Source organism: Heloderma suspectum, chromosome 10 (assembly GCF_057233095.1).
Source record: "Heloderma suspectum isolate Gila_16-S chromosome 10, 16-S_ref, whole genome shotgun sequence".
NCBI lineage: Eukaryota > Metazoa > Chordata > Lepidosauria > Squamata > Helodermatidae > Heloderma > Heloderma suspectum.
The window spans coordinates 21,597,172-21,624,095 of record NC_139467.1 but is presented as its reverse complement, the minus strand read 5'-3'; the positions used below and the strand labels follow the sequence as shown (position 1 = coordinate 21,624,095).

At 45.0% G+C, this 26,924-nt stretch overlaps 1 protein-coding gene across 1 annotated transcript; it reads left to right on the top strand.

Annotated features, from left to right (window-relative positions):
* Positions 1-10,244: 10,244 nt before the first annotated feature.
* LOC146337945 (kallikrein-15-like) lies at positions 10,245-23,508 on the top strand. Its single transcript, XM_084815481.1, has 5 exons — positions 10,245-10,334; positions 11,033-11,186; positions 13,495-13,748; positions 20,015-20,151; positions 23,284-23,508. Exons 2-5 carry the CDS (start codon positions 11,050-11,052, stop codon positions 23,434-23,436), a joined length of 681 nt encoding a protein of 226 aa, XP_084671607.1. The 5' UTR covers positions 10,245-10,334; positions 11,033-11,049; the 3' UTR covers positions 23,437-23,508.
* Positions 23,509-26,924: the final 3,416 nt, after the last annotated feature.

The window sequence follows — 26,924 nt, the reverse complement described above, 5'->3', positions numbered from 1 at the left end:
CTGACGCAGGGTCTTAACTTGTAAGTTAAGAGTCCACTTTGTCGGACGCAGGAAGCTTCCTCGTAGCAACATCGAAGAAATTAAAAACAACCTGGCTGCAGGAATGTGCGCCTTATTTAAATTAAAAGAAATTATTTGTGCCCCCAAAAGTTGTAGTAGAAGAGAAAGTCTGAGTGGTACGTTTTCTCCCCTGCTTCCAGTTTTATAGCCTATCTAAGTGCATGTGTGGCCAACTGCTCTCAAACGCAAGTGGTACAATTTGTGAAACTTCTATGCTAAGCACAAATGTATAGATGATAAACTGCACATCAGTAGTTGGCAGTAACGCAATTTTCCTGGTGCTGTTATATTAACACTTGTAGGTTGTGTTTGTTTCTTTTACTTTTACTCCAATTATCTTTCCCTCTGAACTCTAGTAAAGCAGCCCTTATGGTCTGTGGTTGTTGTTGCTGTTGTTATTACATTTCTATACTGCCCGATAGCTGAAGCTCTCTGAGCAGTTTACAAAGATTAAAAACACTAAAAATACAATATACAGTGATTAAAAACCAAAAACACATGAACAGACAATATACACAAAAGAAACATATCTAAAACAACTTCAAACAAACAATCTTGAAAGCAAACAACCATAACCATAAGACAATCCAGGATTGATTAAAACTTATTATATGCTGCGAAATGCCTTTGAGAAGAGAAAGGTCTTAACCTGGCCCCGAAGATAACAATGTTGGCGCCAGGTAGGCCTCGTCGGGGAGATCATTCCATAATTTGGAATGTTATAAGATATAGGGTTGGATCCACGCTTAGAGTACATTCATGGAAATCAATGGGAGTTAAATTAGTCGTGACTAAAGTCTCAGTGGAAAACATGACTTCATAGTGGTGGTTGTTCTTGTTCAGTCTTAAGTCATGTCCGACTCTTCGTGACCCCATGGACCATAGCACACCAGGCCTTCCTGTTCTCCACTCTCTCCCGGAGTGTGCTCAAGTTCATATTCATTGCATCGGTGATGCTATCTAGCCATCTCATCCTCTGCCATCCCCTTCTCCTTTTGCCTTCAACGTAGTGATGATACCACTTCATTATCTTTAGAAATGACACAAAGAATGCAAGGTACCCATAGCTTTTGAACATAGCTCTACACTGTAAGACTAACAAAGGATGCAGGATGCATGACTGGTTGGGACTTTTGTCTGTCTAAGCATGCATGGGATTGCACCCTGAACCAATGGAATTTACTCTTAATAATTAGATTAACTTCAGCAAAGCTTTCAACAAAGTGCCCCATGATATCCTGATTAGCAAGCTAGCTGAAAGTGGGCTAGATGAAACAATGATCAGGTGGATCCACAGTTGGCTACAGAATTGGACTCAAAGAGTGCTTATCAATGGGATCTTTTCAAACTGGGAAGAGGTAATGAGCAGGGTACCACAAGGCTCAGTCCTGGGCCCAGAGCTCTTCAACATTTTTATTGATTTGGATGAGGAGGTGCAGGGAATGCTTATAAAATTTGCAGATGACACAAAATTGGGTGGGATAGCTAATACCCTGGAAGACAGAAACAAAATTCAAAGTGATCTTGATAGGCTGGAGTGCTGGGCAGAAAACAACAGAATGAAATTCAAATGCTAAGTTCTGCACCTAAAAAAAAGAAATCAAATGTACAGTTACAAGATGGGGGATACTAGACTCAAAAATACTACAAGCGAGTAGAATCTTGGAATGGTTGTAGATTACAAGCTGAATATGAGCCAGCAACGTGATGTGGCTGCAAAAAAGGCAAATGCTATTTTGGGCTGCAGTAATAGAAGTATAGCTTCCAAATCTCGTGAAGTACTAGTTCCCCTCTACTCAGCACTGGTTAGGCCTTATCTTGAGTACTGTGTCCAGTTCTGGGCACTGCACTTCAAGAAGGATGCAGACAAACTGGAAAAGGTTCAGTAGAGGGCAATGAGGATGATCAGGGGACGGAAACAAAGCCCTATGAGGAGAGACTGAAAGAACTGGGCATGTTTAGCCTTGAGAAGAGAAGACTGAGGGGAGATAGGATAGTGCTCTTCAAGTACTTGAAAGGTTGTCACAGAGAGGAAGGCCAGGATTTCTTCTCGATCATCCCAGAGTGCAGGACACGGAATCATGGGCTCAAGTTACAGGAAGCCAGATTGCGGCTGAACATCAGGAAAAACGTCCTGACAGTTAGAGCAATACAACAATGGAACCAATTACCTAGGGAGGTAGTGGGCGCTCTCACACTGGAGGCATTCAAGACGAGGCTGGACAGCCATCTGTCAGGGATGCTATGACTTGGATACCTGCATTGAGCAGGGGGTTGCACTTGATGGTCTTATAGGCCCCTTCCAACCCTACTGTTCTATGATTCTATGATGTGGACTATGTCAAATCTCATTGACATGTCTAATGAATTTGTTTGGTTTGTTCTGTTAATTGTACTATGTATTTGTACAAGAAAATAATGCATTTATTTTTTTTAAACCATTTCAGTGGGTCTACTTGAAGCATTTAAAGTCTACTATAAAATGATTTCAATGGGTCCACTCAATTTCTCCAGAGATATTTGCTGCATGTAGATTTGCTGTTCGAAAATCAACTTGGAGTACAGAATCAACAGTGAACAGCTACTGTTGAGAATTCATAACAGCTAATAAATACAGCATGATAAACCTAAATGCCAGGAGAGGGCATCCTTCGCATGGTGCAACAGCTATTTGCTAGATTTCTAGTTCTTCCACTAAGTGCTTGACCTGGTCCCTAGCGCACATATGCAGGAGAGAGTGCTGGCAGCTGTGTTGGTTCTATAGCATCAGAAATGTGTACCCAAGTGATGCAATGCCATTTTACTGGATCAGCTAGTTTTAACATACTGGAAGTGAGCTGCCAGTCTCCACATTCCTTTGTCAAGCATAAGTATTCATAATTTTGAGAGAAAGAGAGAGAAAGCTGTTACATGCTCAAGTTCTTGGCAAGCTGGCTGGGTCTGTTGCTCTTTAGAACAAAGGAGCAGGTAGAATGTAAATAAAAATAGTATTTCCTTGTGGTGGTTTTGGATGGTTAATTGATGCACTTCTGTTCTGCAATCTGATCGATGCACAACCTTCCTCCAATCCACGTGGCGAGAAAAAACCCTGATGCAATTATCCGTATGCACTCAAAGCCTCCAGTCAGAAATGGCAACGTGTCTGATTCTCTTGATCGGGGTAATCTCAGTTGCTCCTCCAGTTGCTCGAGAGAGATGAGTCTGGAATGTTATACCTCTAACAGTTAAAATCTGGCTGTTTTCTAACCTCAATTTAAAGGTCAATTTTGGCTTGTCAGCCCAGGGGCTTTTCTACACAAGGCATTTATTGTGTGCTCGTCGTTCCTTACTCACGGTTGTTTACAGGTTTTTTAGATGATGACGTGACCCTCCAGTTTCACTTCTGTATGTAACCAGCACTTTTGGTGAATTTTTTTTGGAGCAGGGAATATGCAGCATTTAACTGTGAAAGCAAAAGGAAGCACAATTTCCTCTTGTGTATTTGTACTATTATGCTATACCACAGAGGTTATGTAGTGGAAAAGCACTCCTCGTGTAGCACTCAGATCTCAATTCTGTGACGAAACTGAAAGCCGATACAGCCTATAGAAAAATTTTAGATTACCATGCAGCTGTTTATTATTATCAGTCGCTGTTCTCATTAGAAAGCAAGGGACTGGTTTCAGCCAGAGAAATTAGCAGCACAATCCTATGCATGTCTACTCAGAAACAAAGCCCATTACATTCAGTGGCCATGCTGGCTGGGAACTATGGGAGTTGTAATCCAACACATCTTGAGAGAAGGCTGGGTATAGGATTATACCCTAAAGAACAGCAGATAGCAAAAACCCAGGCCATGACAGGGAACACAACCTCACTGGAAGATACGATGGGAAAAATTGGAAGCACAGCATCCAGATTACAAACAATTGCCATCCTAATTACAGAGGGCTATGATCAGCTACCCCTTCATTAACAGCAGGGAAAAAACAGAACTGGCGTCCTGCAATCTACTCACATTAGCCACTTGCCCCCAGGCAGGACAAGGCAGTGGGTTAAGGAGTGGCTTGTTGGATATAGTGCCTTGATTTCTGCCCTGTTCAGAGCAGCACCGATCCCTGCAGAGACATAACCTGGGCACTCTCTCTTCCCACCTAAGCAGTGACCAAAGACTGCTTTGGAAGGCTCAGGTTAAAAGAGAAAGGATAGTCTTGGGAACAGGTAGGAGATGTCTCTTACTACTGGTGGTTTGTGTATGTTTACATGGGGATGGGGAAGTGGTGGTCAAATGGATTGTTAATCTCTTTTTTTTAAAGCACTTGTTAAAAATCCTTGACTGTAGTTAGATCACAGAATCACAGAATAGTAGGGTTGGAAGGGGCCTACAAGGCCATCGAGTCCAACCCCCTGCTCAAGGCAGGAGCTCTGCTTCAGTCTCATGGAAGATATGAGTTGTTACCATTCCAAAACCCATGTTACAAACCAAAAGATCATAGTCAACCAAGTTAATACAAAAAATGTGCAAGCTTTTGAGATGTTCAGTTCTCTTTGTCAGGCAAGATCTTATAAAAAGCAGGTTTGTTGGGTGGGTTTGGGAATGGGGAGGGAAAAAACCTGACTTGAGGGTGAAGTCAGTGACTGCATGTTCAAAGTCCCAAGATGAAATAGGTGAAGAGGGGTCTGCAGGCCTACAAATTAGACCCCGCAGTTCATAGGATGGTTAGTGGTTGGACCTGCAGTTGCCCCTAAGGTGGCTCAGAGCAACAAAAGGGAAAATGTTGGATCCTGATGCAATGTCACTCTGAGGCATTGTGGGAAATTTAAAATGCCGGGTGACTTCCATGATCCCATCACTGCTGCACCAACCAAAGGGTCGGGTCAGGTGGGGGGGCTGCTATTATTATTATTATTATTATTATTATTATTATATTTATACCCCTCCTTTTTCCCAGTATTGGGACACAAGGTGGCTTACAAAAATTAAGGCTACCAAGAAGCACCTTGCCAGGGCCATCTCAAACCTGGAACCAGGTACATTTGAGGTATTAAACCTAGGCCTGCCTGGTCCGAGTCCAATATACGTCACCATAACTTCAAAGGTAAAGTCCAGCTGATGATTCTCTCTCTCTCTCTCTCTCTCTCTTTCTTTCTTTCTTTCTTTCTTTCTTTTTAGAGAGAGTAGCCTTCACCAGACACAGTCCATCACTATGACAACTTTGCAGCTACACGCCATTATGCTGCTCTTGGTTTTCTCAATGGGTAAGAGTTTGTTATAGGAACACAGGAAAGTGCCTTATATAAAGTCAGGCTATTTGTCCATCTAGCCCAGCAGTGGCGAACATCTGCTCAGCCAAAGTTCTATCAGACATTCCTCCCAGCGAAGATACAAGAAATCCTTTCCTGGGACAGAATAATATAGGAATGAATAAATTCTGCACCTTTGGGGGGTGGGGAGGGTCACCTCAGCAACAGCCTTCACCTCATGTGACACCCCCTGAGCAGTGGGCCAGGCTGGGTCTGGGTTGGCTCTGTCTTATATGCCTGCAGAGGAAACCACAAGCTTCGGTTAGTTCTGGCCCAGGCCCCTAGATTTCCTTCTGGAAAGTTTTTAGGACTTTCCACTCCTGGGTCACGGCTGGGGATGTATCTAGAGAAGAAGGAGAGGAAGGATCATTGGCATCTGGATCCAGGTGGTGGTGATGCCTCATTCCCTTGCTTTGAGGCCCATTTCCACATGGTGAGGAGGATTCTGTGCCCCACCCTTGGCAGGGCCTGGATCATGTCCATGCTTTCTCGCGTCACGCACGCCACACAATTCATTGGCATAAACGCTGCCTTGTTCTTTCACCCATGCTTTCATAGGCAACACCCCAGAGCTACTCCCTTCTGCGTGTGCTGGAGAAGGCTGGGTTCAGCAACACACCCAGTGTGTGTGTGTGTGTGTGTGTGTGAGTGAAGAAAGCATTAGTGGCAAAGCAACTTGCTGCATCGCATCTGCGTGGCCTTCTAAAACTCATTCGTGCCAAAAGAACACAAAACAAGAACCAGACCTAGAAGTGAAAAGCGTTTAGATTATGAGCAAGATATATAGACGCAAGATGTGCTGAAGTGTGCCCGATAAACCAACTGGGTGTGTTTTAGATTTTGTAGATGGGACCGCAAAGATTTAATTAATTATCTGTCTGATAATCACATGAGCGTTAATTGTAGATTACAATACCTCTTCTCAATTGATTTGTGGGCAGGAAGCACCTTTTGCAATGCAAGCTGAAAGGATGTGTTGGCTTTTCCTTTCTTTTCACTGTCCTTGCACCAGATTCAATGGAATCTTCTTTTAATAAAAGAGAGCTTTTCTTCCCGGGTTGCATCCTAAATTAGTCCTTTACAGCACAACCCTATACGTGTCTACTCAGAAGTAGTTCCCACAGAGTTCAATAGGGATTACTTCCAGGTAAGTGGGTATAGGATTGCAGCCTCAGTTTTTATTTCAGGGTGAAAATCCTTGGGCTTTCCATCTAACAGCCACAGGCAACTGAAGCTGATGGGGCCCTTTTGAAATAAGTTGATGCATCTTTAAAGTCTGAATCTTAGTAATTTAACTTCTTTGCTTTTCAAAGTTGGTTTAATATTCTGGCTCATAACAAAGGTGGTTTCCCAGTTTAGTCCAAATGGGAAACTGTCATGAATGGAAGACTTCCTGGATTGTTGGCCAGTGCATACAAAGGGTGGAGCCAAGGCATTCACCAGCAAAAGGCTTGTTCATATTTTGACTTATTAAGCTGAGCTATGATCATCCAGTCACCCCCACTGAGTGATGTCTTTTGTTTAGTAAATGGTAAGTCATCTTCCATTTAAGAGAGAGGATACCTTTCCTTCAGGATCCTTTAAGAGTTCCTTTGCTGAGCTTTTGCAATATTTCAATTTATTTCAATGTAAGCAGTTAATTGACTTGATGTGAGATAGGTGATTAGAAATATTGTTATTAATCAATTGACAGTGCTAGCTTTTTAAACCCAGCGGTTCACTCATTCACTAAAGTAACAAAAAGGAAACCCTATCTCTCTTAGGCCCAATCTACATGGAAATGGTTTTTGAAGCGTTTTCTGGTTATATGCAAATTTCCATGAAATTGCTTTGGTCCCTCTGTGACACACGTAGCCAGGTAATGCAGTATATACATTTTAAAACCCCACTTTCGTGGGGCAAATGGGACCTGAAACTGCTCTGCTCCCAAATGACAGATTCCTGCAGAGGAAGCATGGACACTGGGGAGAGATTTAGAAACAGCGCTAAATCAGGAGTGCAGCGACTTTAGTGCACAGCGTGGTTTACGAAAGTAGCCATACTCCTGATTTAGTGCTATTGCAAAGTAACAACACCTCTTCGCCTATATGTGAAACCGCTCTGCTACAAAGTCAATCCCCTTGTGTTCAGTGTGGCTCCTCCTGGGTAAGCGTGAGTGGGATTGCAGCCTGAGAAGGTTCCCAGCCAGCCTTGCTGGGAGGTGGTTGGGCTAGTGAGAGGCATCGGTGGCTCTCTGTGACATGGAAGTGTAGCTCCCGGGGAGGGGAGGCAGAATCCGTCAAACTCTTCCCAGCACCAAATGAAAGGGGGAGGGAAGGCCCCCTGGGGCTGGCTGGCTGGCTCCTCTCTGATCTTTTCATCTGTAAGCGAAAGGCATCCCACCCCTTCTCTCTGCTCCTTACATCTGAGTAGACATGTTTAGCCAACATCTCTTTTTCTGCGATTAGCTGATTAATGGCTTGCTATGGCAAACCTAGACAGCATAGTAAGAAGCAGAGACATCACCTTGCCGACAAAGGTCCGTCTAATCAAAGCTACGGTTTTCCCAGTAGTAATGTATGGCTGTGAGAGCTGGACTATAAGGAAGGCTGAGCGCCGAAGAATTGATGCTTTCGAACTGTGGTGCTGGAGAAGACTCTTACGAGTCCCCTGGACTGCAAGGAGGTCAAATCAATCAATCCTAAAGGAAATCAATCCTGAGTGCTCATTGGAAGGACAGATACTGAAGCTGAAGCTCAAATATTTTGGCCACCTAATGCGAAGAGAAAACTCTCTGGAAAAGACCCTGATGCTAGGAAAGACTGAAGGCAAAAGGAGAAGGGGACGGCAGAGGATGAGACGGCTAGATAGCATCACCGATGCAATGAATATGAACTTGAGCACGCTCCGGGAGAGAGCGGAGGACAGGAAGGCCTGGCGTGCTATGGTCCATGGGGTCACGAAGAGTCAGACACGACTGAACGACTGAACAACAACAACAACAACCTGCCCCAAACGTCCTTTCCGTGAATGGTTGAGACAGGAAAAGAAACAAAAGAAAAGGGGCAGCCCACCTGCAGTGACGCAACATCACCCACCTCCAAAAACACATCTGGTAAGGTGCATTTAATTTGGGGATACGGGGCGGACTCCACTGGAACCGTGCGGAACCCAGGTTGAAGGAAAATGTGCCACTACATGCCTTTGAGAAAAATGCAGGTTTTCAGCTGGAAAGGGTGGGTTTGCTGCGAAGTGGCAATGACATCATATAACATGGACGACTGTCAGATGCAGTAACAAAGCTCCCATGTAGATGGGCCTTTAGTGTACATAGGAAGATACTTTATATTGGCTCCGACTGTTGGTCCATCTACGCAGGAAGATGCTTTATATTGGCTCCGACTGTTGGTCCGTCTACGTAGGAAGATGCTTTATATTGACTCTGACTGCTGGTCCGTCTACGTAGGAAGATGCTTTATATTGGCTCCGACTGTTGGTCCGTCTACGTAGGAAGATGCTTTATATTGGCTCCGACTGTTGGTCCGTCTATGTAGGAAGATGCTTTATATTGGCTCCGACTGTTGGTCCATCTACGTAGGAAGATGCATTATATTGGCTCCGACTGTTGATCCATCTACGTAGGAAGATGCTTTATATTGGCTCTGACTGTTGATCCATCTACATAGGAAGATGCTTTATATTGGTGCCGACTGTTGGTCTGTCTACGTAGGAAGATGCATTATATTGGCTCTGACTGTTGATCCATCTACGTAGGAAGATGCTTTATATTGGCTCCGACTGTTGGTCCGTCTACGTAGGAAGATGCATTATATTGGCTCCGACTGTTGATCCATCTACGTAGGAAGATGCTTTATATTGGCTCCGACTGTTGGTCCGTCTACGTAGGAAGATGCATTATATTGGCTCCGACTGTTGATCCATCTACGTAGGAAGATGCTTTATATTGGCTCCGACTGTTGATCCATCTACATAGGAAGATGCTTTATATTGGCTCTGACTGTTGATCCATCTACATAGGAAGATGCTTTATATTGGTGCCGACTGTTGGTCTGTCTACGTAGGAAGATGCATTATATTGGCTCCGACTGTTGATCCATCTACGTAGGAAGATGCTTTATATTGGCTCCGACTGTTGGTCCGTCTATGTAGGAAGATGCATTATATTGGCTCCGACTGTTGGTCCGTCTACGTAGGAAGATGCATTATATTGGCTCCGACTGTTGATCCATCTACGTAGGAAGATGCTTTATATTGGCTCCGACTGTTGATCCATCTACATAGGAAGATGCTTTATATTGGCTCTGACTGTTGATCCATCTACATAGGAAGATGCTTTATATTGGCTCTGACTGTTGGTCCATCTACATAGGAAGATGCGTTATATTGGCTCCAACTGTTGGTCTGTCTACATAGGAAGATAATTTATATTAGCCCGCCAAAGTTCTTTTGTTAGAGTTCAATGTGTTTTTTTCAATTTGAATCTATGCAGTCAGAAGTAAGCACCACTGAGTTCAATGGAGCATACTCCTCCAGGTAACTGCAGTCATAATACCCTAATAAATTGGGTATTAAGAGCACAGTCCTATTCATGTTTATGCAGAAAGAAGTCCTATAACTCCCAGCATTCCCTCATGCTGGCTGGGGAATGCTGGGTGTTGTAGGATTTTTTTCTGTCTAAACATGCCTAAGACTGGGCTCGAAGTTACGCACTGCTGCTCTCTGGTCTCTCTCTCTCTCTCTCTCTGCGTACACAGACTGTTATGATGAGCTTCTGAACTTCAAAATTTAGCACTGCACCTAGAGGCGGCCCTATATTTGGGGCAAATGGGGCAGTGACCCACCAGTTCAGAATGGTTACTACCACAAATCTAAACTGCATTCATTCATTTTTTTGTCTGTAGCAATTGTGTCAGCTGCCTTAGCATGTTTCTGGTAATTTCCAGGGCTGGCTCCAGGTTTTGGGAGACCTTCAACAAGATGTGATCCCTTTGGTAGGTTCTTCCTCCTTCTTGCCACCTGCTCCTTTGCTTAGAATGCTGGCGGGCGAGAGTGGGAGGGGCAACAGCAGCGCCTGGACTTCTGGGGTTAGCACTGGGCCTTCTGAGGCACTGAGCCTGGGCGGCTGCCCGAAGATGCCGCCCCATGCCAAAACGCCCCAAATCCATATGTGGGGAAGTAATCCTTTGGTGTGGAAGAGAAGGAAGGAGGAGGATGTGGGAACTTGCAAGTCAAACGTCCCACAGAATCCTCTGCAAAATTGCAATGGATCTGTGTGTGTATGTGTGTTTGTGTGTATCGGGTGTCACTTCTCAACACAGTGCAGAGTGTGAAGCTCGTGGCTTTGATTTTGGTGAGCTGTGAATCCATTCTGGGTTTTAATCAGAACTAGCCAGATTTCTAAAGGAGCTATCCAAGGTGCTGGACCACATCCCCCAAATAAGTCCAGCATCTTGGATAGCTCCTTTGGAGTGCTGTCTGGTTCTGATTGAAACCCAGAATGAATTCACTGCACCACCAAAATTGGAGCCACCAGCCTCCACTGGGGGGCAGTGCAGTTCAGTGTACCCTACTCAATGTATGGATCCTCCAAGCCCACAGCTTCATGGAGCTCTGGAGAAACTTTGCAGGGATATCTACACATGAGTGTATTGAATAACTATAGCTACTTCCCTGTTTGCTTGTTTTTTAGTACGGGGCCGGAGTATCATGAAACCCAAAGGGTACCCATGTCAACCACACTCTCAACCTTGGCAAGCTGCCATCTACGAAGGCTTCCGTTTCAACTGTGGGGCAACCCTCATGAACCAGGGATGGGTCCTTACCGCTGCTCACTGCAACTGTGGGTAGGTGTGTGTGATCCTGCCAGCTTGCTGGCTAGCATGAAGGGCATGCAGGGGTATTGAAATATGTGGTGAACTATTGGCTGACTTTTATATTGCACATATTCTTCCCCTGTTTACCCCGACCTCCATCTTCCTCCCTTTCCTTTGTTGTCTCCCTTGTATTGAATGTTAGACTGTAAGTTCTTCAGGGCAGGGATCTGTTTTCTTTTACCTTATAAAAGCATCATGAACATTGTTGGTGATACATAAAACATAATAATAAGTATACACACAATTTGTGTGCACATATTGCAGTTAATTTAAAAAAGGGGGATTCATTCGTTTTTCAAGTGGCATACTGTGCCACAGCAACTCATGAGTAAACTTAAGCACAAAAAGATGTGTTGCTATAGTTATTCATAAGTGAACATACTTTCAGGTTGGTACTATATGAACATTAGTCCTGTGCAGAAATCTGTCCTCCATTTTTCTGAAAGTTTTCTTCCCTTGAGAAAGAGTTTTCTTCCCTGTTTTTCTGCCTCATTTTCCGGGGTGATTTTGAATGTATTTTGGTGGTGTTTTTGAGTTTACTTTTTCCATAGCAAAGTGGTTAGGGGTGCTGTTTGTGTGTTTTCTTCCTTTCTAGTGCACATCTCTCCTTTGCTCTGCAGCCACCCTGGCTGCTTGCACTTCTAGGTCTGCAAAAGCCGTGTGGAAGGAGTTGTCCTTCCCCTGGGCTTTAATTGAAGTGCAGGAAGCCAGGGAGTCTTCAGACCACCAGAGAGCCGCTGGTACAATGAAAGTCAGGCCACTCACACAAACGCCTTGGCCATCTTGTAACTAAGGCAACAACCCTGCACTTCACCCACGGGAATTTCATGACATGTTCTTGCTCCTTTGAACATTTTTTTGACAGCAATTTCCACCCCCTATCAAATGGAATGAGAATGGTTGAAAAAATGGAATAAATGTTTGATACAGCCAGAGGCCGTTCTATATTGGGGAAAAGTGGGGCACTCACCCACCACCTGTTCCCCACTCACTTGTGGCAGAGAAATCCCCCCATAACCAGGTACCTGTGCAGCTGCTGAGTGCCAAACATGATCTTCTGTCCTCCTCTGTTCTCTATAGAATATTGAACATCTGCCCTGTGCTCTGTCCCACTAGCCACAATGGGCACCCACAGCCACTGAGTACAGCGCGCTAACCAACATACCGTAGACTGGGTCACCCATTGGTCCATCCAGCTCAGTATTGTCTACCTGTCAGCAGCTGTATGACTGAAGCGGAGATGCCAGGGACTGAACATGGGACCTGTTGCTATTTATTTATCTAAAATATGTATATGCTGCCCTTCCTCATCAAACGTCTTGTATGCAAGACATGTCTTGCACCATTGAGTAATGGCCCCCTTGCATCGCAAATGGAGGCAAAACTAGTAGGTACTAAATGATGAAATAGCTTCCCTGCTTCAGCGGAAGGGAATAATCTGGGGAAAATAATATGTTTAACACTGTGCAAAAGGCAAACTCCATTTTAGGCATAATTAGGAAAGGAACTGAGAACAGAACTGCCAAGATCATACTGACCTTATAGAAATCTATGGTGCGACCACACTTAGAATACTGTGAGCACTTCTGGTCACCGCACCTCAAAAAGCATATTGTAGAGCTGGAAAAAGTGCATAAAAGGGCAACTAAAATGATCAAGGTGCTGGAGCACCTCCCCTATGAGAGAAGGTTACAACGGCTGGGATTGTTTAGCTTGGAAAAAGGTGAGTAAGGGGAGACATGATAGAGGTGTGCAAAAGTATGCATGGTGTGGAGAATGTGGATAGAGAGACATTTCTCTCTCTCTCTCTCTCTAGCTCAAAATACTAGAACCCAGGGTCATCCCATGAAGCTGATGGGTGGGAGATTCAGGACAGATAAAAGGAAGGACTTCTTCACACAGCACAGAGTTAAAGTATGGAATTAGCTACCAGGAGATGTAGTGATGGCCACCAATTTGGATGGCTTTAAATGGGGGCTAAACAAATTCCTGGAGGAGAAGGCTATCAATGGCTACTAATCCTGATGGCTCTATGCTACCTCCAATATCAGAGACAGTATTCCTAAGTACCCCAATTGCTGGGGAACATGGGTGGGAGGGTGCTGTTGGACTCATGTCTTGCTTGTGGGTTTCCCATAGGGAGTTGGTTGGCCACCGTGTGAACAGAATGCTGGACTAGATGGACCATGCTTGGTCTGATCCAACATGGCTTTTTTATGTTCTTATGCCACACTTCTCCTCCTGAGGGCTGAAGCTATCCATGTTCCTTCCTTTGCAGCTCCATCAATGTCCGACTTGGAGAAATAAATCTGAATGTCCTGGAAGGCACAGAACAATTCAGGACTGTGGCCAAAACAGTCGTCCATCCCAGCTACAACCACACAAGCCATGACAATGACATCATGCTGGTCAAGCTGCTGTCCCCAGCTGAGCTTAACTGCTACGTGCAGCCCATAGACCTGGCCACTCATAGAGCAAGTCCTGGGGAGGAGTGCTTGGTGTCGGGATGGAGCACTCCCCTCAATTATCCAGGTATGTAAGCAATGCTATCCCAGGGAAGGCCTGCCTTGTTCTGTGCCATCATGCATCACATTGCATGGGCAGCTGCCTGGACTGCAGAATTATGCTATGTAGAGTGGGGGCAAATAACTCAGAACAGAGATCCCCACCCTTTTTGAACCTGTGGGCACATCTGGGAATTTGAGAAACTGCTGTGGGCGCCACCACAAAATGCCTAATCAGTGGATCCCCACTTTGGCATCTATCTGTCACATCTGTGGACCTTAGGCTGTGTCTTATTCAGCAAAAACTTTTGGTTCGTGTCTATTGGACATCTCAACGTCTCTTTAATAAGGGATTGTCTAATTTGGTTAATTGCTGCTGCTGGTGCTTCTTTTAAACATATGTTTTGGCAATGCCCAGTAGTTCCTTCTTTTTGGGAGGAGGTTATTACATAGATAAATTTTATACGGGAACAGTCTTTAATACTCACTGATGTACAATCTCTTTTAAATTATTTACCTGCTTCATGAACATTAATAGTTGTTCAATGTAAATGGATTCTCTGTGCCCTTTGACAGCTAAAAGACTGATATTATATCGTTGGAAAGATACACACTCGCTTCCTATAATGCAATGGATTGAGGACCTAACAGCGCTTTCAATATTTGAATGGGTGGCATATAGACACCACTTTCAAATAGATACTTATTTGGATAGTTGGTCTGCTTTTGTTGAAGCCTATGTATAATTGCTAGAAAGTTGTATGCATTTCATACAAATCCATGTATGTATATTAACCCCTCCCCCAAGAAATTAAAAATTTCGGGAGCCCACGGACACCGTGTTGGACCCCTGACTTAGAACATTATCATATATTGGTCTAATGCAACAGTGGGCAATTTGCTGCCCTCCAGCTTTTTGGGACTACAACTCCCATAAGCCCCAGCCAGTGTGACCAATGGTCAGGGATTCTGGGAGTTGTAGTCCAAAACATCTGGAAGTTCACCAGGTTGCCTACCCCGGGTCTAAGATTTATTAGCTGGATGTGGGTATTCTGTGATGCCACCATCACACCATGTAAGCCAGTTGTTTCCCCATTTTCTACTTTCCCACACTGAGATATTCTGAGGACCAGCTGTGCATTGCAGAGGATTCTGGGATTTATTCTAGATGTTGTTGTTGTTCAGTTGTTCAGTCGTGTCCGACTCTTTGTGACCCCATCGACCATAGCACGCCAGGCCTTCCTGTCCTGCGCTCTCTCCCGGAGCGTGCTCAAGTCCATATTCATTGCATCGGTGATGCTATCTAGCCATCTCATCCTCTGCCGTCCCCTTTTGCCTTCAGTCTTTCCCAGCATCAGGGTCTTTTCCAGAGAGTTTTCTCTTCGCATTAGGTGGCCAAAATATTTGAGCTTCAGCTTCAGTATCTGTCCTTCCAATGATCACTCAGGGTTGATTTCCTTTAGGATGGACTGATTTGACCTCCTTGCAGTCCAGGGGACTCGTAAGAGTCTTCTCCAGCACCACAGTTCGAAAGCATCAATTCTTCGGCGCTCAGCCTTCCTTATAGTCCAGTTCTCACAGCCATACATTACTACTGGGAAAACCATAGCTTTGATTAGATGGACCTTTGTCGGCAAGGTGATGTCTCTGCTTCTTACTATGCTGTCTAGGTTTGCCATAGCTTTCCTCCCAAGGAGCAAGCGTCTTTTAATTTCATGGCTACAGTCACCGTCTGTGGTGATCTTGGAGCCCAAGAAAGTAAAATCTGTCACTGCTTCCATTTCTTCCCCTTCTATATGCCAGAAAGTGATGGGGCCAGATGCCATGATCTTAGTTTTTTTAATGTTGAGTTTCAAACCAGCTTTTGCACTCTCCTCTTTCACCCTCAACAAGAGGCTCTTGAGATCCTCTTCGCTTTCTGCCATTAGGGTGGTATCGTCTGCATATCGGAGGTTGTTAATAATTCTCCCAGCAATCTTAATTCCGAACTGTGATTCATCCAACCCAGCATTTCTCATGATGTACTCTGCAGTTAAATAAGCAGGGCGACAATATGCAGCCTTGTCGTACTCCTTTCCCAATTTTGAATCACTTGGTTGTTCCATGTCTGGTTCTTACTGTTGCTTCTTGACCCTCGTACAGGTTTCTCAGGAGACAGGTAAGGTGGTCTGGTACTCCCATCACTTTAAGAATTTGCCACAGTTTGTTGTGATCCACACAATCAAAGGCTTTAGCGTAGTCAATGAAGCAGAAATAGACGTTTTTCTGGAATTCTCTTGCTTTCTCCATGATGCAGAGAATATTGGTGATTTGATCTCTAGTTCCTCTGCCTCTTCGAAACCCAGCTTGTACTTCCGGTAGTTCTCGGTTCGCATACTGCTGAAGCTTAGCTTGTAGGATTTTGAGCATCACCTTGCTGGCATGTGAAATGAGCACAATTGTGCGGTAATTTGAACACTCTTTGGCATTGCCGTTCTTTGGAATTGGAATGTAAACTGACTTTTTCCAGTCTTGCGGCCATTGTTGAGTGTTCCAAATTTGTTGGCATATTGAATGCAGCACTTTAACAGCATCATCTTTTAGGATTTTAAATAGCTCAGCTGGAATACTGTCATCTCCGCTAGCTTTGTTGTTACTAATGCTTCCTAAGGCCCACTTGACTTCACTCTCGAGGATGTCCAGCTCAAGTTCAGTGACCACTGATATCATGGCTATCAGGGACATTCAGATCTTTCCTGTATAGTTCTTCTGTGTATTCTTTCCACCTCTTCTTAATCTCATCTGCTTCTGTTAGGTCCCTGCCTTCTTTGTCCTTTATCATGCCCGTCTTTGCACAAAACGTTCCCTTGAGATCTCCAATTTTCTTGAAGAGATCTCTAGTCTTTCCCATTCTGTTGTTTTCCTCGATTCTTTGCATTGTTCATTTAAGACGGCCTTCTTGTCTCTCCTTGCTATTCTCTGGAACTCTGCATTCAGTTGGATATATCTTCCCCTTTCTCCCTTGCTTTTCGCTTCCCTTCTTTCCTCAGCTACTTGTAAAGCCTCATCAGACAGCCACTTGACTTTCTTGCATTTCTTTTTCTTTGGGATGGATTGAGTTGCTGCCTCCTGAACAATGTTACAGACTTCCGTCCATAGTTCCTCAGGCACTCTGTCTATCAGGTCTAATCCCTGAAATCTATTCCTCACCTCCACTGTATATTCATCAGGGATATGATTTAGGTCATACCTGAATGGTTTAGTGGTTTTCCTTACGTTCTTCAATTTAAGCCGAAATTTTGCAAGAAGCAGCTCATGATTTGAGCCACAGTCAGCTCCAGGTCTTGTTTTTACTGACTATATGGAGCTTCTCCATCTTTGGCTGCAAAGAACATAATCAATCTGATTTCAATATTGACCATCTCGTGATGTCCATGTGTAGAGTCATCTCTTGTGCTGTTGGAAAAGAGTGTTTGCTATGATCAGCGTGTTCTCTTGGCAAAACTCTATTAGCTTTTGTCCTGCTTCATTTTGTACACCAAGGCCATGCCTGCCTGTTATCCCAGTGATTTCTTGACTTCCTACTTTAGCATTCCAATCCCCTATGATGAAGAGGACATCTTTTTTTGGTGTTAGTTCTAGAAGGTGTTGTAGGTCTTCATAGAACCGATCAACCTCAGCTTCTTCGGCATCAGTGGTTGGGGCATAGACTTGAATTACTGTGATGTTGAATGGTTTGCCTTGGATTCGTACTGAGATCATTCTATCGTTTTTAAGATTGTACCCCAGTACTGCTTTTCCCACCCTTTTGTTCACTATGAGTGCTACTCCATTTCTTCTAAGGGATTCTTGCCCACAATAGTAGATATGATGGTCACCTGAATTAAATTCGCCCATGCCTGTCCATTTTAGTTCGCTGATTCCCAAGATGTCCATGTTCAATCTTGCCATCTCATGTTTGACCACCTCCAGCTTACCTTGATTCATTGATCTGACATTCCAGGTTCCTAAACAATATTGTTCTTTACAGCATCGGATTTTCTTTTCACCACCAGACATATCCGCAGCTGAGTGTCCTTTCGGCTTTGGCCCAGCCGCTTCACTCTTTCTGGCGCTACTTGGAAATACCCTCTGCTCTTCCCCAGTAGTATATTGGACACCTTCCGACCTGAGGGGCTCATCTTCCGGCGTCATATCTTTTAGCCTTGTGATATGTTCCATGGGGTTTTCTTGGCCAGAATACTGGAGTGGGTTGCCATTTCCTTCTCCAGTGGACCACATTTTGTCAGAACTCTCCGCCATGACGTGTCTGTCTTGGGTGGCCCTGCACGGCATAGCTTATGGCTTCACTGGGTTACGCAAGCCCCTTCGCCACAACAAGGCAGTGATCCATGAAGGGGTTATTCTAGATACACCCTGACTAATAGGGAAGCAGGGAAGCAGAAGCAAACTCTATCTTATTACTGTAGTAATGATGGTGCTATGATTTAAGCAAGTTCATAATGCAAAACTGGACATGCTTAGAGTATGTATGTATGTATGTATTTATTTATTTATTCAAGGTTAGCAAACAATTTTGTTGTTATTGTTCTAACATATCTGGAATGTGGGGTGAAGAGAAATGTTAGTTACGTGCTTTACAATTGTAATAATATTTATGGTCATCTGAAGAGTCTCCCCCACCCCCATAAAACCATTAAATCCAAGTTCTAAAATAACTTACTACACCACTGAGCTTCAGACTTTTTCCTTATTTTTTGAATACGATTTTGGAAAAGTCTGTTTTCCTATCAAAATAATGCCCCCTCAAAAATCCTTATGAATATAAAACGTCCAGAGTCGTAGGAATGTTGCCCCGTTTAATTCTGGTTTAAAGAAAAAGAACAATAGGAACTTTTGTCCACAGTTAGCACCTTTACAGCAGATTGAATAGGCAAAGACCCAGCTCACCTGGTCACAGTCTTTGTCACCATGGTGAGATTTATCATGTTTCTATTTAAATTCTAATAATTATTACCAAATTTGCATCTGTGCATATAGATGCATATACACATTTTAGGCAAATTTGTGCCCTCTTTTTTTGGTTGTGCATTTCCTCTTTTTTGATGGTTCATATGTGGCCGCCCTAGAGCCAAGGGAGTCTTTTCATAAGGAGCACGAGGGCCAAGGTCTGAAGGCAGATGATGTGGCAATCTTGTGGAAGCTAAGCAGGTCTGGATCCGGTCAGTGCCTCAATCAACCAGACTGCTTGATGCTGTGTTGAGATATACTGAAGAAAAATGGGATATAAATAAGTTCTCAGGCTTTGGCCATGAGTCTCATTGGAACATAGGAAGCTGCTTGATACCAAGCCAGACGGTCGGTCCATTTAGCTTAGTATTGTCCAATGGAGGCTGGTGGCTTCTACTGTATGTCAGTGAGGTGGTGAATGCCCTGTGGGTTTCAGTCAGAACCAGTCAGAACTCTAAAAGAGCTATCAAAGATGCTGAACCCAACTTTTTTTGGTGTGGGATAGGGTTCAGCACCTTGGATAGCTCCTTTGGAGTTCTGACTGGTTCTGACTGAAACCCACAGTGCGTTCACTGCCCCATTGGAGTTGGAGCCACCAGCCTCCACCGGTATGTATATACTGACTGGCAGCATTTCTTCAGAGTTCCCACAGGAGTCTTTCCCAGCCATTCTTGGAGAAGCTAAGGGTTGAACCTGGGAACTTCTGCATGCAAACGATATGCTCTACCATTCCATTATGTCTCTTCAGATTTTGGGCTCCATTCTCAGGGCCTCAGATTGGTAAACTTACATGTCAAACCATCAGCCAATCTCAAATGACTACCATTGAACTTTTGGTTCTAGGAGTTCTGCAGCAGTCTTGTGTTTTAAAACATGACTTTAAAAATCACTCATTCTTAAAGAGAAAACACTGCATAAGAATCCCCAGAAGTGTTTCCCCAATAATCCTCCCCTTCCAAAATGGAGAAAAAATCCCTGTCTTTCTCTTGATTTTGTCCATCTTCCTAGACTTTCACAGCTCTTGGTCTGCCGCTTTTTCTCTTTTAGGAAATAGCAGCCCTATGATGTCATGAGACACTACCCTATGACATCATGAGGCCCAGACTATGATGCCACTACTCTATGAGTCTCAAGCTTTGGGATATTGGCAACTCAGTAACCCTAGATATGGATGTAATAAATAAAATAATAGCTCAACTCTGCTCCGGAAGTTTTGGCAGCTTCCCCTTTTGGAGGACCAATTTATAATGAATGACGGCCGAAAATCCCAGGGTTTCTTAAAATTTTCAACAACTTCTGTTCTAGGGAACATCCCTATGGTCCTTTACTGTACAGACGTCAGGATAGTGTCTCTCAAGGAGTGTACTGCTCTGTACTCTGGGGAGGTGAACTATGATATGATGTGTGCTGCCTCGATGGAGGGAGGCACTGATTCCTGTGAGGTAAGGACATTTCCTAGGAACACAAGAGCCTAACACAGGCATGTGTAGAATCGGCATGCGAGAGGGAGAGGGAGGACTAGCGTACTAGTTCCCCCTGCCCCCCTGCTTCACCACCGTCCTTGTGCTTCCTCCATGCATTGGAGGCAATCAATCACTGCAACGGGGAACCTTCTCTACTTGTGAGATAATGAACCCTGGAAAAATCAGGGTTCTGAATTATGCAGGGAGCTTACATGAGTAAAGAAGGCTCCCCTCTGCAGAAGTTATCTCTCCAGCTCGTGGAAGGTAATAGGGAGGGCAACAGTGGGGCAGACCTAACATACTCATCCTTACTCTTCTTCCTTCACATGTTGATTTGGCACACATCCAGAATAGGATTAAAGCAGACTTCCCCAACCTGGGCCAGATCTACACCTCATATCAATACAATCCCATCATGGTGATGCTATATCCCTCTTGTGTATTTATACCTCATAGTGCACCCAGTGATATCTGTAGCAGTATTTTGGACAGTACAGAATAAAAAGTGGGAAATCGTGCTAGAAAAGTGGTATACAGAATGCACAATGTGCCCCCAAAGTTATCAGTGCACTTCAATACCAATAAAAAGCACTACTGTACATCGAACCCTGGTGTCTTCCAGATGATTTGGACTACAACTCCCAGGATTCCTGACCACTGGCCCTACTAGCTAGGGCTGATGGGAGTTGAAGTCCAAAACATCTGGAGGGCACCCATAGGGGAAGGCTAGGCTCAAGAATTGTTTTGTTGAATGAGATCAAACAGTGCTATGAGGTAGGCTAAGCTAAGAGATAGCGAACAGACCAGGTTCACCCAAATATCCACTTCATGGCTGAGTGAAGATTTGAACCTGGGCCTCCCCAGTTGTAATCCAATACTCTAACCACTAGGCAACACTGCCAGTTGATTCCTGGAGTGAAATGCTTCTGTAGAGTCTGTACTGCCAATGCAGTAGGGAACAAACAAGTCCTGTTCGCTTCTGGGAGTTCATGTCCACCATGAGGATTTTTGGGTTTTTTTTCTTCTGAAATTAATTCCAGGTTAAACTACTGCTGTTTGAGAAGGTAGGTGAGAGTCTACATTTTATCTAACAACAAGTGATTAAAAAAAAATATGGTTCCATGTCAGTGGAGGCTGGTGGCGTCGATGTCAGTAGGGGTGGTGAATCCACTCAGAACCAGTCAGAACTCTAAAGGAGCTATCCAAGGTGCTGACTGGTTCTGACTAAAACCCGGAGTGGATTCACTGCCCCACTGACATCAGAGCCACCAGCCTCCACTGTTCCATGTTCTAATCCAGAATGTGTGGAATAGGGCAACCTGCCCCGTGCCTAGAAATGGCTACTTATGGCACTGCACCCAGAATCTTGCACCCCTGCCTGGGAGGAGCTTGGTTGGACAACTTCCTGACATATGGAAATAGAAGTGGCAACAGAAATTCCATTCCAGTTAAGCTGTCATTAAGCCCTCTTTAGCAGACACTTAACCTCCTCCAGAATGATTAACACCCAGTGAACATCCACGGAAAGCAGCGAATTAGACAAATAGCAGCTATAATGCGCAGAAACACATGGGATCATCACATCTCTTGGGAAGTGCACGGCTTGCATTCCTTTGCTGTAGTGCAGGGATGTTGAACCTTAGGCCTGTGTGCCAAAGCCGGCCTGATGGGGCCCCTGATCTGGCCCTCTGGGGTTTGCCAGATGCACATGCCCTCCCCCTCCAATCAAAGATAGTTTGGTGGTCTCCTGCACAGTTTATTCCCCCATTCTAAAAGGTTGAAATGCCTCTCCTAAGGCTTAGTTACTGGCAGTAAATGCTTTCAGCTGAAATATGCTGGTATGTTTGGTACGTTGGGCCTGGTTCGTTTTGCCTTTGGCCCTGCCCCTCTTGGCATTAGCTCCGCCTACTCCTGGGATGCAGTCCCCAGGAGCTTCTCTGAAATTGGCTTTGGCCCTCAGGCGGACAGAGGTTCCTCACCTCTGCTGTAGTGCATGTTGAATGGAGCTCTGGTCAGCTGCCAGCCTGACACATATCTTTTTAAAAATGGCCAGTCCAGCCAATTTTGGGATTGACAGTGACTGAAGTCAGTGGAACTAAAATGACTTACATCCAACTAATTTGACTTTACTTTGGATACAGTTAGGATAGTTCTGCACTTTTGCTATTTTATTTTAGCTCTGCCTAGATTGTAATTGCATTGCCTCATTAGGAGCGTTTCGTTATCCGATGCCCATGGTTATAATAGGTGGCACCTGATATTTCCAGTGGATTGTGATGTGCTGAACTCATCTTGCAAAATGGTTTAATACAGCTTGTAACTGGGAGTTGCCGTCCAACCCGTCTGGAGGGCAGTGCCAGCTTTAGGTTTCTGAAGGCCCTTGGGCAAGACACCCTCGATGGGCCCCCTCCCTCAGGGAGTCGACCTTCTCATCCCCATTATCACCCACTACTCTTCCTTCTCACCACCACCATTGTCAGGGCCAGAGCAAGAGGCAGGTGAACAAGCAGGCTGCAATGGTGAAGAGGAGGAGTAAGTCCCAGGGGCTCTTGTCAGTGGACCTCCACTGCAGTGTGGGTCCTGACCATGCCTGCCCTTGACCCTGGCCCTGCTGGAGGGTTGGGAAGAGGCTGATTTGTGTATTCTGGTTTGGGAGGAGCTAAGCAGAAGTTGCACCAAGGAGAGCAATGCAGTGCCCCTGCTTTTCTCTCTCTGTCCTCAGGCACAACTCCAGAAGGCTTGAAGAATGTATGGCTGTCTCCTTTGCACATGTCCCTTTTTTAAAAAAAAGCCCCTTTGCACTCCCTTTTTTTTAAAAGCCCCCCATTTTTTTAAAAAAGTCTTTTTTAAAAAAAGTCTCTTGAACTATAAATGCACGTGGGATGTGCATTTATAGTAAGCATGCATAGGTGGGGCTTACATGTTTGCATATCTCAGCCTTCCCCCACCTGATGCCCTCCGGATGTGTTGGACTACAACTCCCAGCATGGCTGGGTGATGCTGGGATGTTGTAGTCCGACCCATCCAGAGGGTACCCATTTGGGGATGTCTGGTATATCTGTTTATGTATCTCCCAGAGCTAACAGATACCTCTCTTGACTGTCAATTTAGGGAGACTCTGGAGGACCCCTTGTCTGCAATGGGAAACTGCATGGTGTAGTGTCTTGGGGAGATGTGCCCTGTATCTCCACCACAAAACCTGGGGTCTACATGGACATTTTCAGATACAGAGACTGGATTGATGAGGCTATGAGGGACAATTGACTCATTGTGAGGAAACAGGACTCTCTCTCTCTCTCTCTCGATTTTGCTGAGGTCCTAGAATAAACCATGAGGAACAAACATATCCTGGCCTCCGTCCTTTCTCACTCAGGTCTGTGCCTTACATTTTCTCATCCTGACTGCAGCTCCCACATGCACATAATGTCACATATGATTTTATTTTGGTCTGTTCCAACATGTGAAGCACCGATAGCCTCAAGCAGTTGTGCTACTAGTTAATTTTAGATCCCGCCTGGACTTAAGGGTCCTACAGAAGGCCGCCTTTAGATGGACATGTGTATTACTTCAGTTGTGAAACGCACACAACTAACATTTCTCTTCCTGTCCCCACCCCGCCATCCCATGCTTTACAGCTGCCTCTACATTCCTGATATGTAGAGAAAAACAAGCAGAACCCCACCTATTTGCCAACCCTGATTTTTAACAAAGAAGGAATACCCTGTGCATGTGCAGTTTTGCATTTAAAACTCCCTGAAATCATATTTATCCATTTTATTCATGACTACAGGAATAGAACATAAACATATAAGAAGGGCCATGCTGGATCAGAGCAAGAGCCCAGGTACTCCAGCAATCTGTTCACAGATGCCTGTGATAAGCCCACACATAGGACATGTTAGGAATAATTAGGAAAGGAATTGAGAATAAAACTGCCAAGATCATACCACCCTTATGCAAATCTATGGTGCGACCACACTTGGAATACTTGTGTTTAGTTCTGGTCACCACGTGCGCGCATGCACACACACATAGATTGTGGAGCTGGAAAAAGGGCAGAAAAGCGCAACTAAAATGATCAAGGTGTTGGAGCAACTCCCCTATGAGGGAAGGTTAGAGCAGCTGGGATTGTTTAGCTTGGAGAAAAGGCAAGTAAGTGGAGGCATGACAGAGGTGCATAACATTATGCATGGCGTGGAGAATGTGGGTAGGGAGACATTTTTCTCCCTCTCTCATAATACTTGAACCCAATGGGGTCATCCCATGAAGCTGAATGGTGGGAGATTCAGGACAGATAAAAAGAAGGACTTCTTCACACAGCACAGAGTTAAATTATGGAATTAGCTACCACAAGATGTAGTGATGGCCACCAGTTTGGATGGCTTCAAAAGGGGGTTAGACAAATTCCTGGGGGAGAAGGCTATCAATGGCTATTAGTCCTGAAAACTCTATGCTACCTCGAGTATTAGAGGCAGTGTGCCTATGTACACCAGTTGCAGGGGAACATGGGTGGGAGGGTGCTGTTGCACTCATGTCCTGCTTGTCGGTTTCCCATCAACAACAGCTGCTTGGCCACTGTGTGAACAGAATGTCGGACTCGATGGACCATGCTTGGCCTGACCAGCACAGCTCTTCTTTAAGTTCTTACATTCTTATGAGAACAATAGCACCCTCCCAGTCATATTCCCTGGCAACTGAAGTACATAGGCATACTGCCTCTGATAATGGAGGTAGCATATCTCCATCATGACTAGTAGCTTTTGATAGCCTCATCCTCCACGAATTTGTCTAACCCCCTTTCAAAGCCATCCTTGATGGCCATCACTACATCTCCTGGAAACTAATTCCCAAATTTAATGATGCACTGTGTGAACAAGTACTTCCTTTCATCAGTCTTGAATCTCCCACCACTCTGCTTCATGGGATGATCCCATGGGTTTTTGGTATTATGAGAGAGGGAGAAACATGTCTTCCTGTCCATTAAATGGAATAAAATGGAGTTTACTTCCACTGCACTGATGCTAAATACATTTACTTGGAAATCAACACCATTTTATTTATTTTTATTTTTATTTATTAAATTTATTAATCGCCCATCTGGCTGGTCACCCAGCCACTCTGGGAGAAGTACAACATATAATAAACAGTTTAAAACAATAAAATTCCACAATAAAAACATTTTCTAAAATACCCTAACCCACCCTAAATGCCTGCCTGAACAACCACGTTTTTAATGCACGGCGGAAGCTCATTAAAGAGGGGGCATGACGGAGTTCCTTAGGGAGGGAGTTCCACAGAGTGCGGGCCACCACAGAAAAGGCCCTCTCCCTCGTCCCCACCAGTCTAGCTGTCCTGGCTGATGGGACAGAGAGAAGGCCATCCGAGGCTGATCTTGTTAAGCGGCCTGTCTGGTGTTGCTGGAGGCGCTCCCTAAGATAGGCTGGGCCGGAACCATATAGGGTTTTAAAGGTCAAAACCAACACCTTGAATTTGGCCTGGAAAACAACTGGTAACCAGTGCAACTCCTTCAGCACTGGAGTGATGTGATCTTGCCAGCGGCTGCCTTTAATCAGGCGAGCCACCGTATTCTGTACCAGCTGCAGCTTCTGAACCGTCTTCAAGGGTAACCCCACGTAGACCGCATTACAGTAGTCTAAATGAGAGGAGACCAGGGCATGTACTACCGATGGGAGCAGATGGTCGGGAAGGAAGGGGCACAGCTGCCGTATCAGATGGAGTTGATACAGCACTGTCCGGCTCACAGCTGACACCTGAGCCTCCATGGAAAGTTGGGAGTCCAAAATGACCCCCAGGCTGCGGACCTGGTCTTTCAAGGGTAGCTGTGCCCCATTCAACACCAGGTCAACATCCCCCAGCCTCCTCTTGTATCCCACCAAAAGTACCTCGGTCTTGTCAGGGTTCAGCTTCAGCTTATTCCTCCCCATCCAGCCACTCACCGTCTCCAGACATTTGGACAGGGATTCTACGGCCAACCTTGGTGAAGATTTGAACGAGAGGTAGAGCTGTGTGTAATCCACATCCTGATGACACCGCACCCCAAAGCTCCTGATGATAGCCCCCAGCGGCTTCACATAGATGTTAAATAGCACTGGGGAGAGGATGGAACCCTGTGGCACCCCACAAGTGAGTGGCCACGGGTCTGAAACCTCCTCTCCCAGTGCTACCCTCTGGTACCTGCCGGAGAGGAAGGACCAGAACCACCGCAATACGGTGTCTCCAATGCCCAACCCCTCCAGGCGGTCCAGGAAGATACTGTGGTCAACGGTATCAAAAGCCGCTGAGAGGTCGAGGAGAACAAGGAAGGAGCATTCACCCCTATCTACATTTTTGTTATGTAGGAAAGGAAAATATATTTTAAAAAGGAGAAATAATAAAAGGAACATTAATAACCGTGTGCATGTCTGGCCGTCTGCTGTGGGGATAGAATCATAGAATGGTAGGGTTGGAAGGGGCCTATAAGACCACCAAGTCCAACCCCCTGCTCAGTGCAGGAATCCGAGTCAAAGCATCCCTGACAGATGGCTGTCCAGCCTCACCTTGAATGCCTCCAGTGTGGGACAGCCCACCACCTCCCTAGGTCATTGGTTCCATTGTCGCATTGCTCTAACAGTCAGGAAGTTTCTCCTGATGATCAGCCAGAATCTGGCTTCTGGATGTGATTCCCATCATGCTCATGCTGTCCCAGGTGCTGATGCTGGGCTTGTTTGCTGCTGAGCCAATCTCTGGATGAT

Bases quoted from the DNA above. Each gene is read 5' to 3' on its own strand.
- LOC146337945 (XM_084815481.1), top strand. From the start codon at position 11,050: ATGAAACCCAAAGGGTACCCATGTCAACCACACTCTCAACCTTGGCAA. The intron at 13,749-20,014 runs GTATGTAAGCAA...CTTCTGTTCTAG, and splicing joins CACTCCCCTCAATTATCCAG to GGAACATCCCTATGGTCCTT. The intron at 20,152-23,283 runs GTAAGGACATTT...CTGTCAATTTAG, and splicing joins GAGGCACTGATTCCTGTGAG to GGAGACTCTGGAGGACCCCT.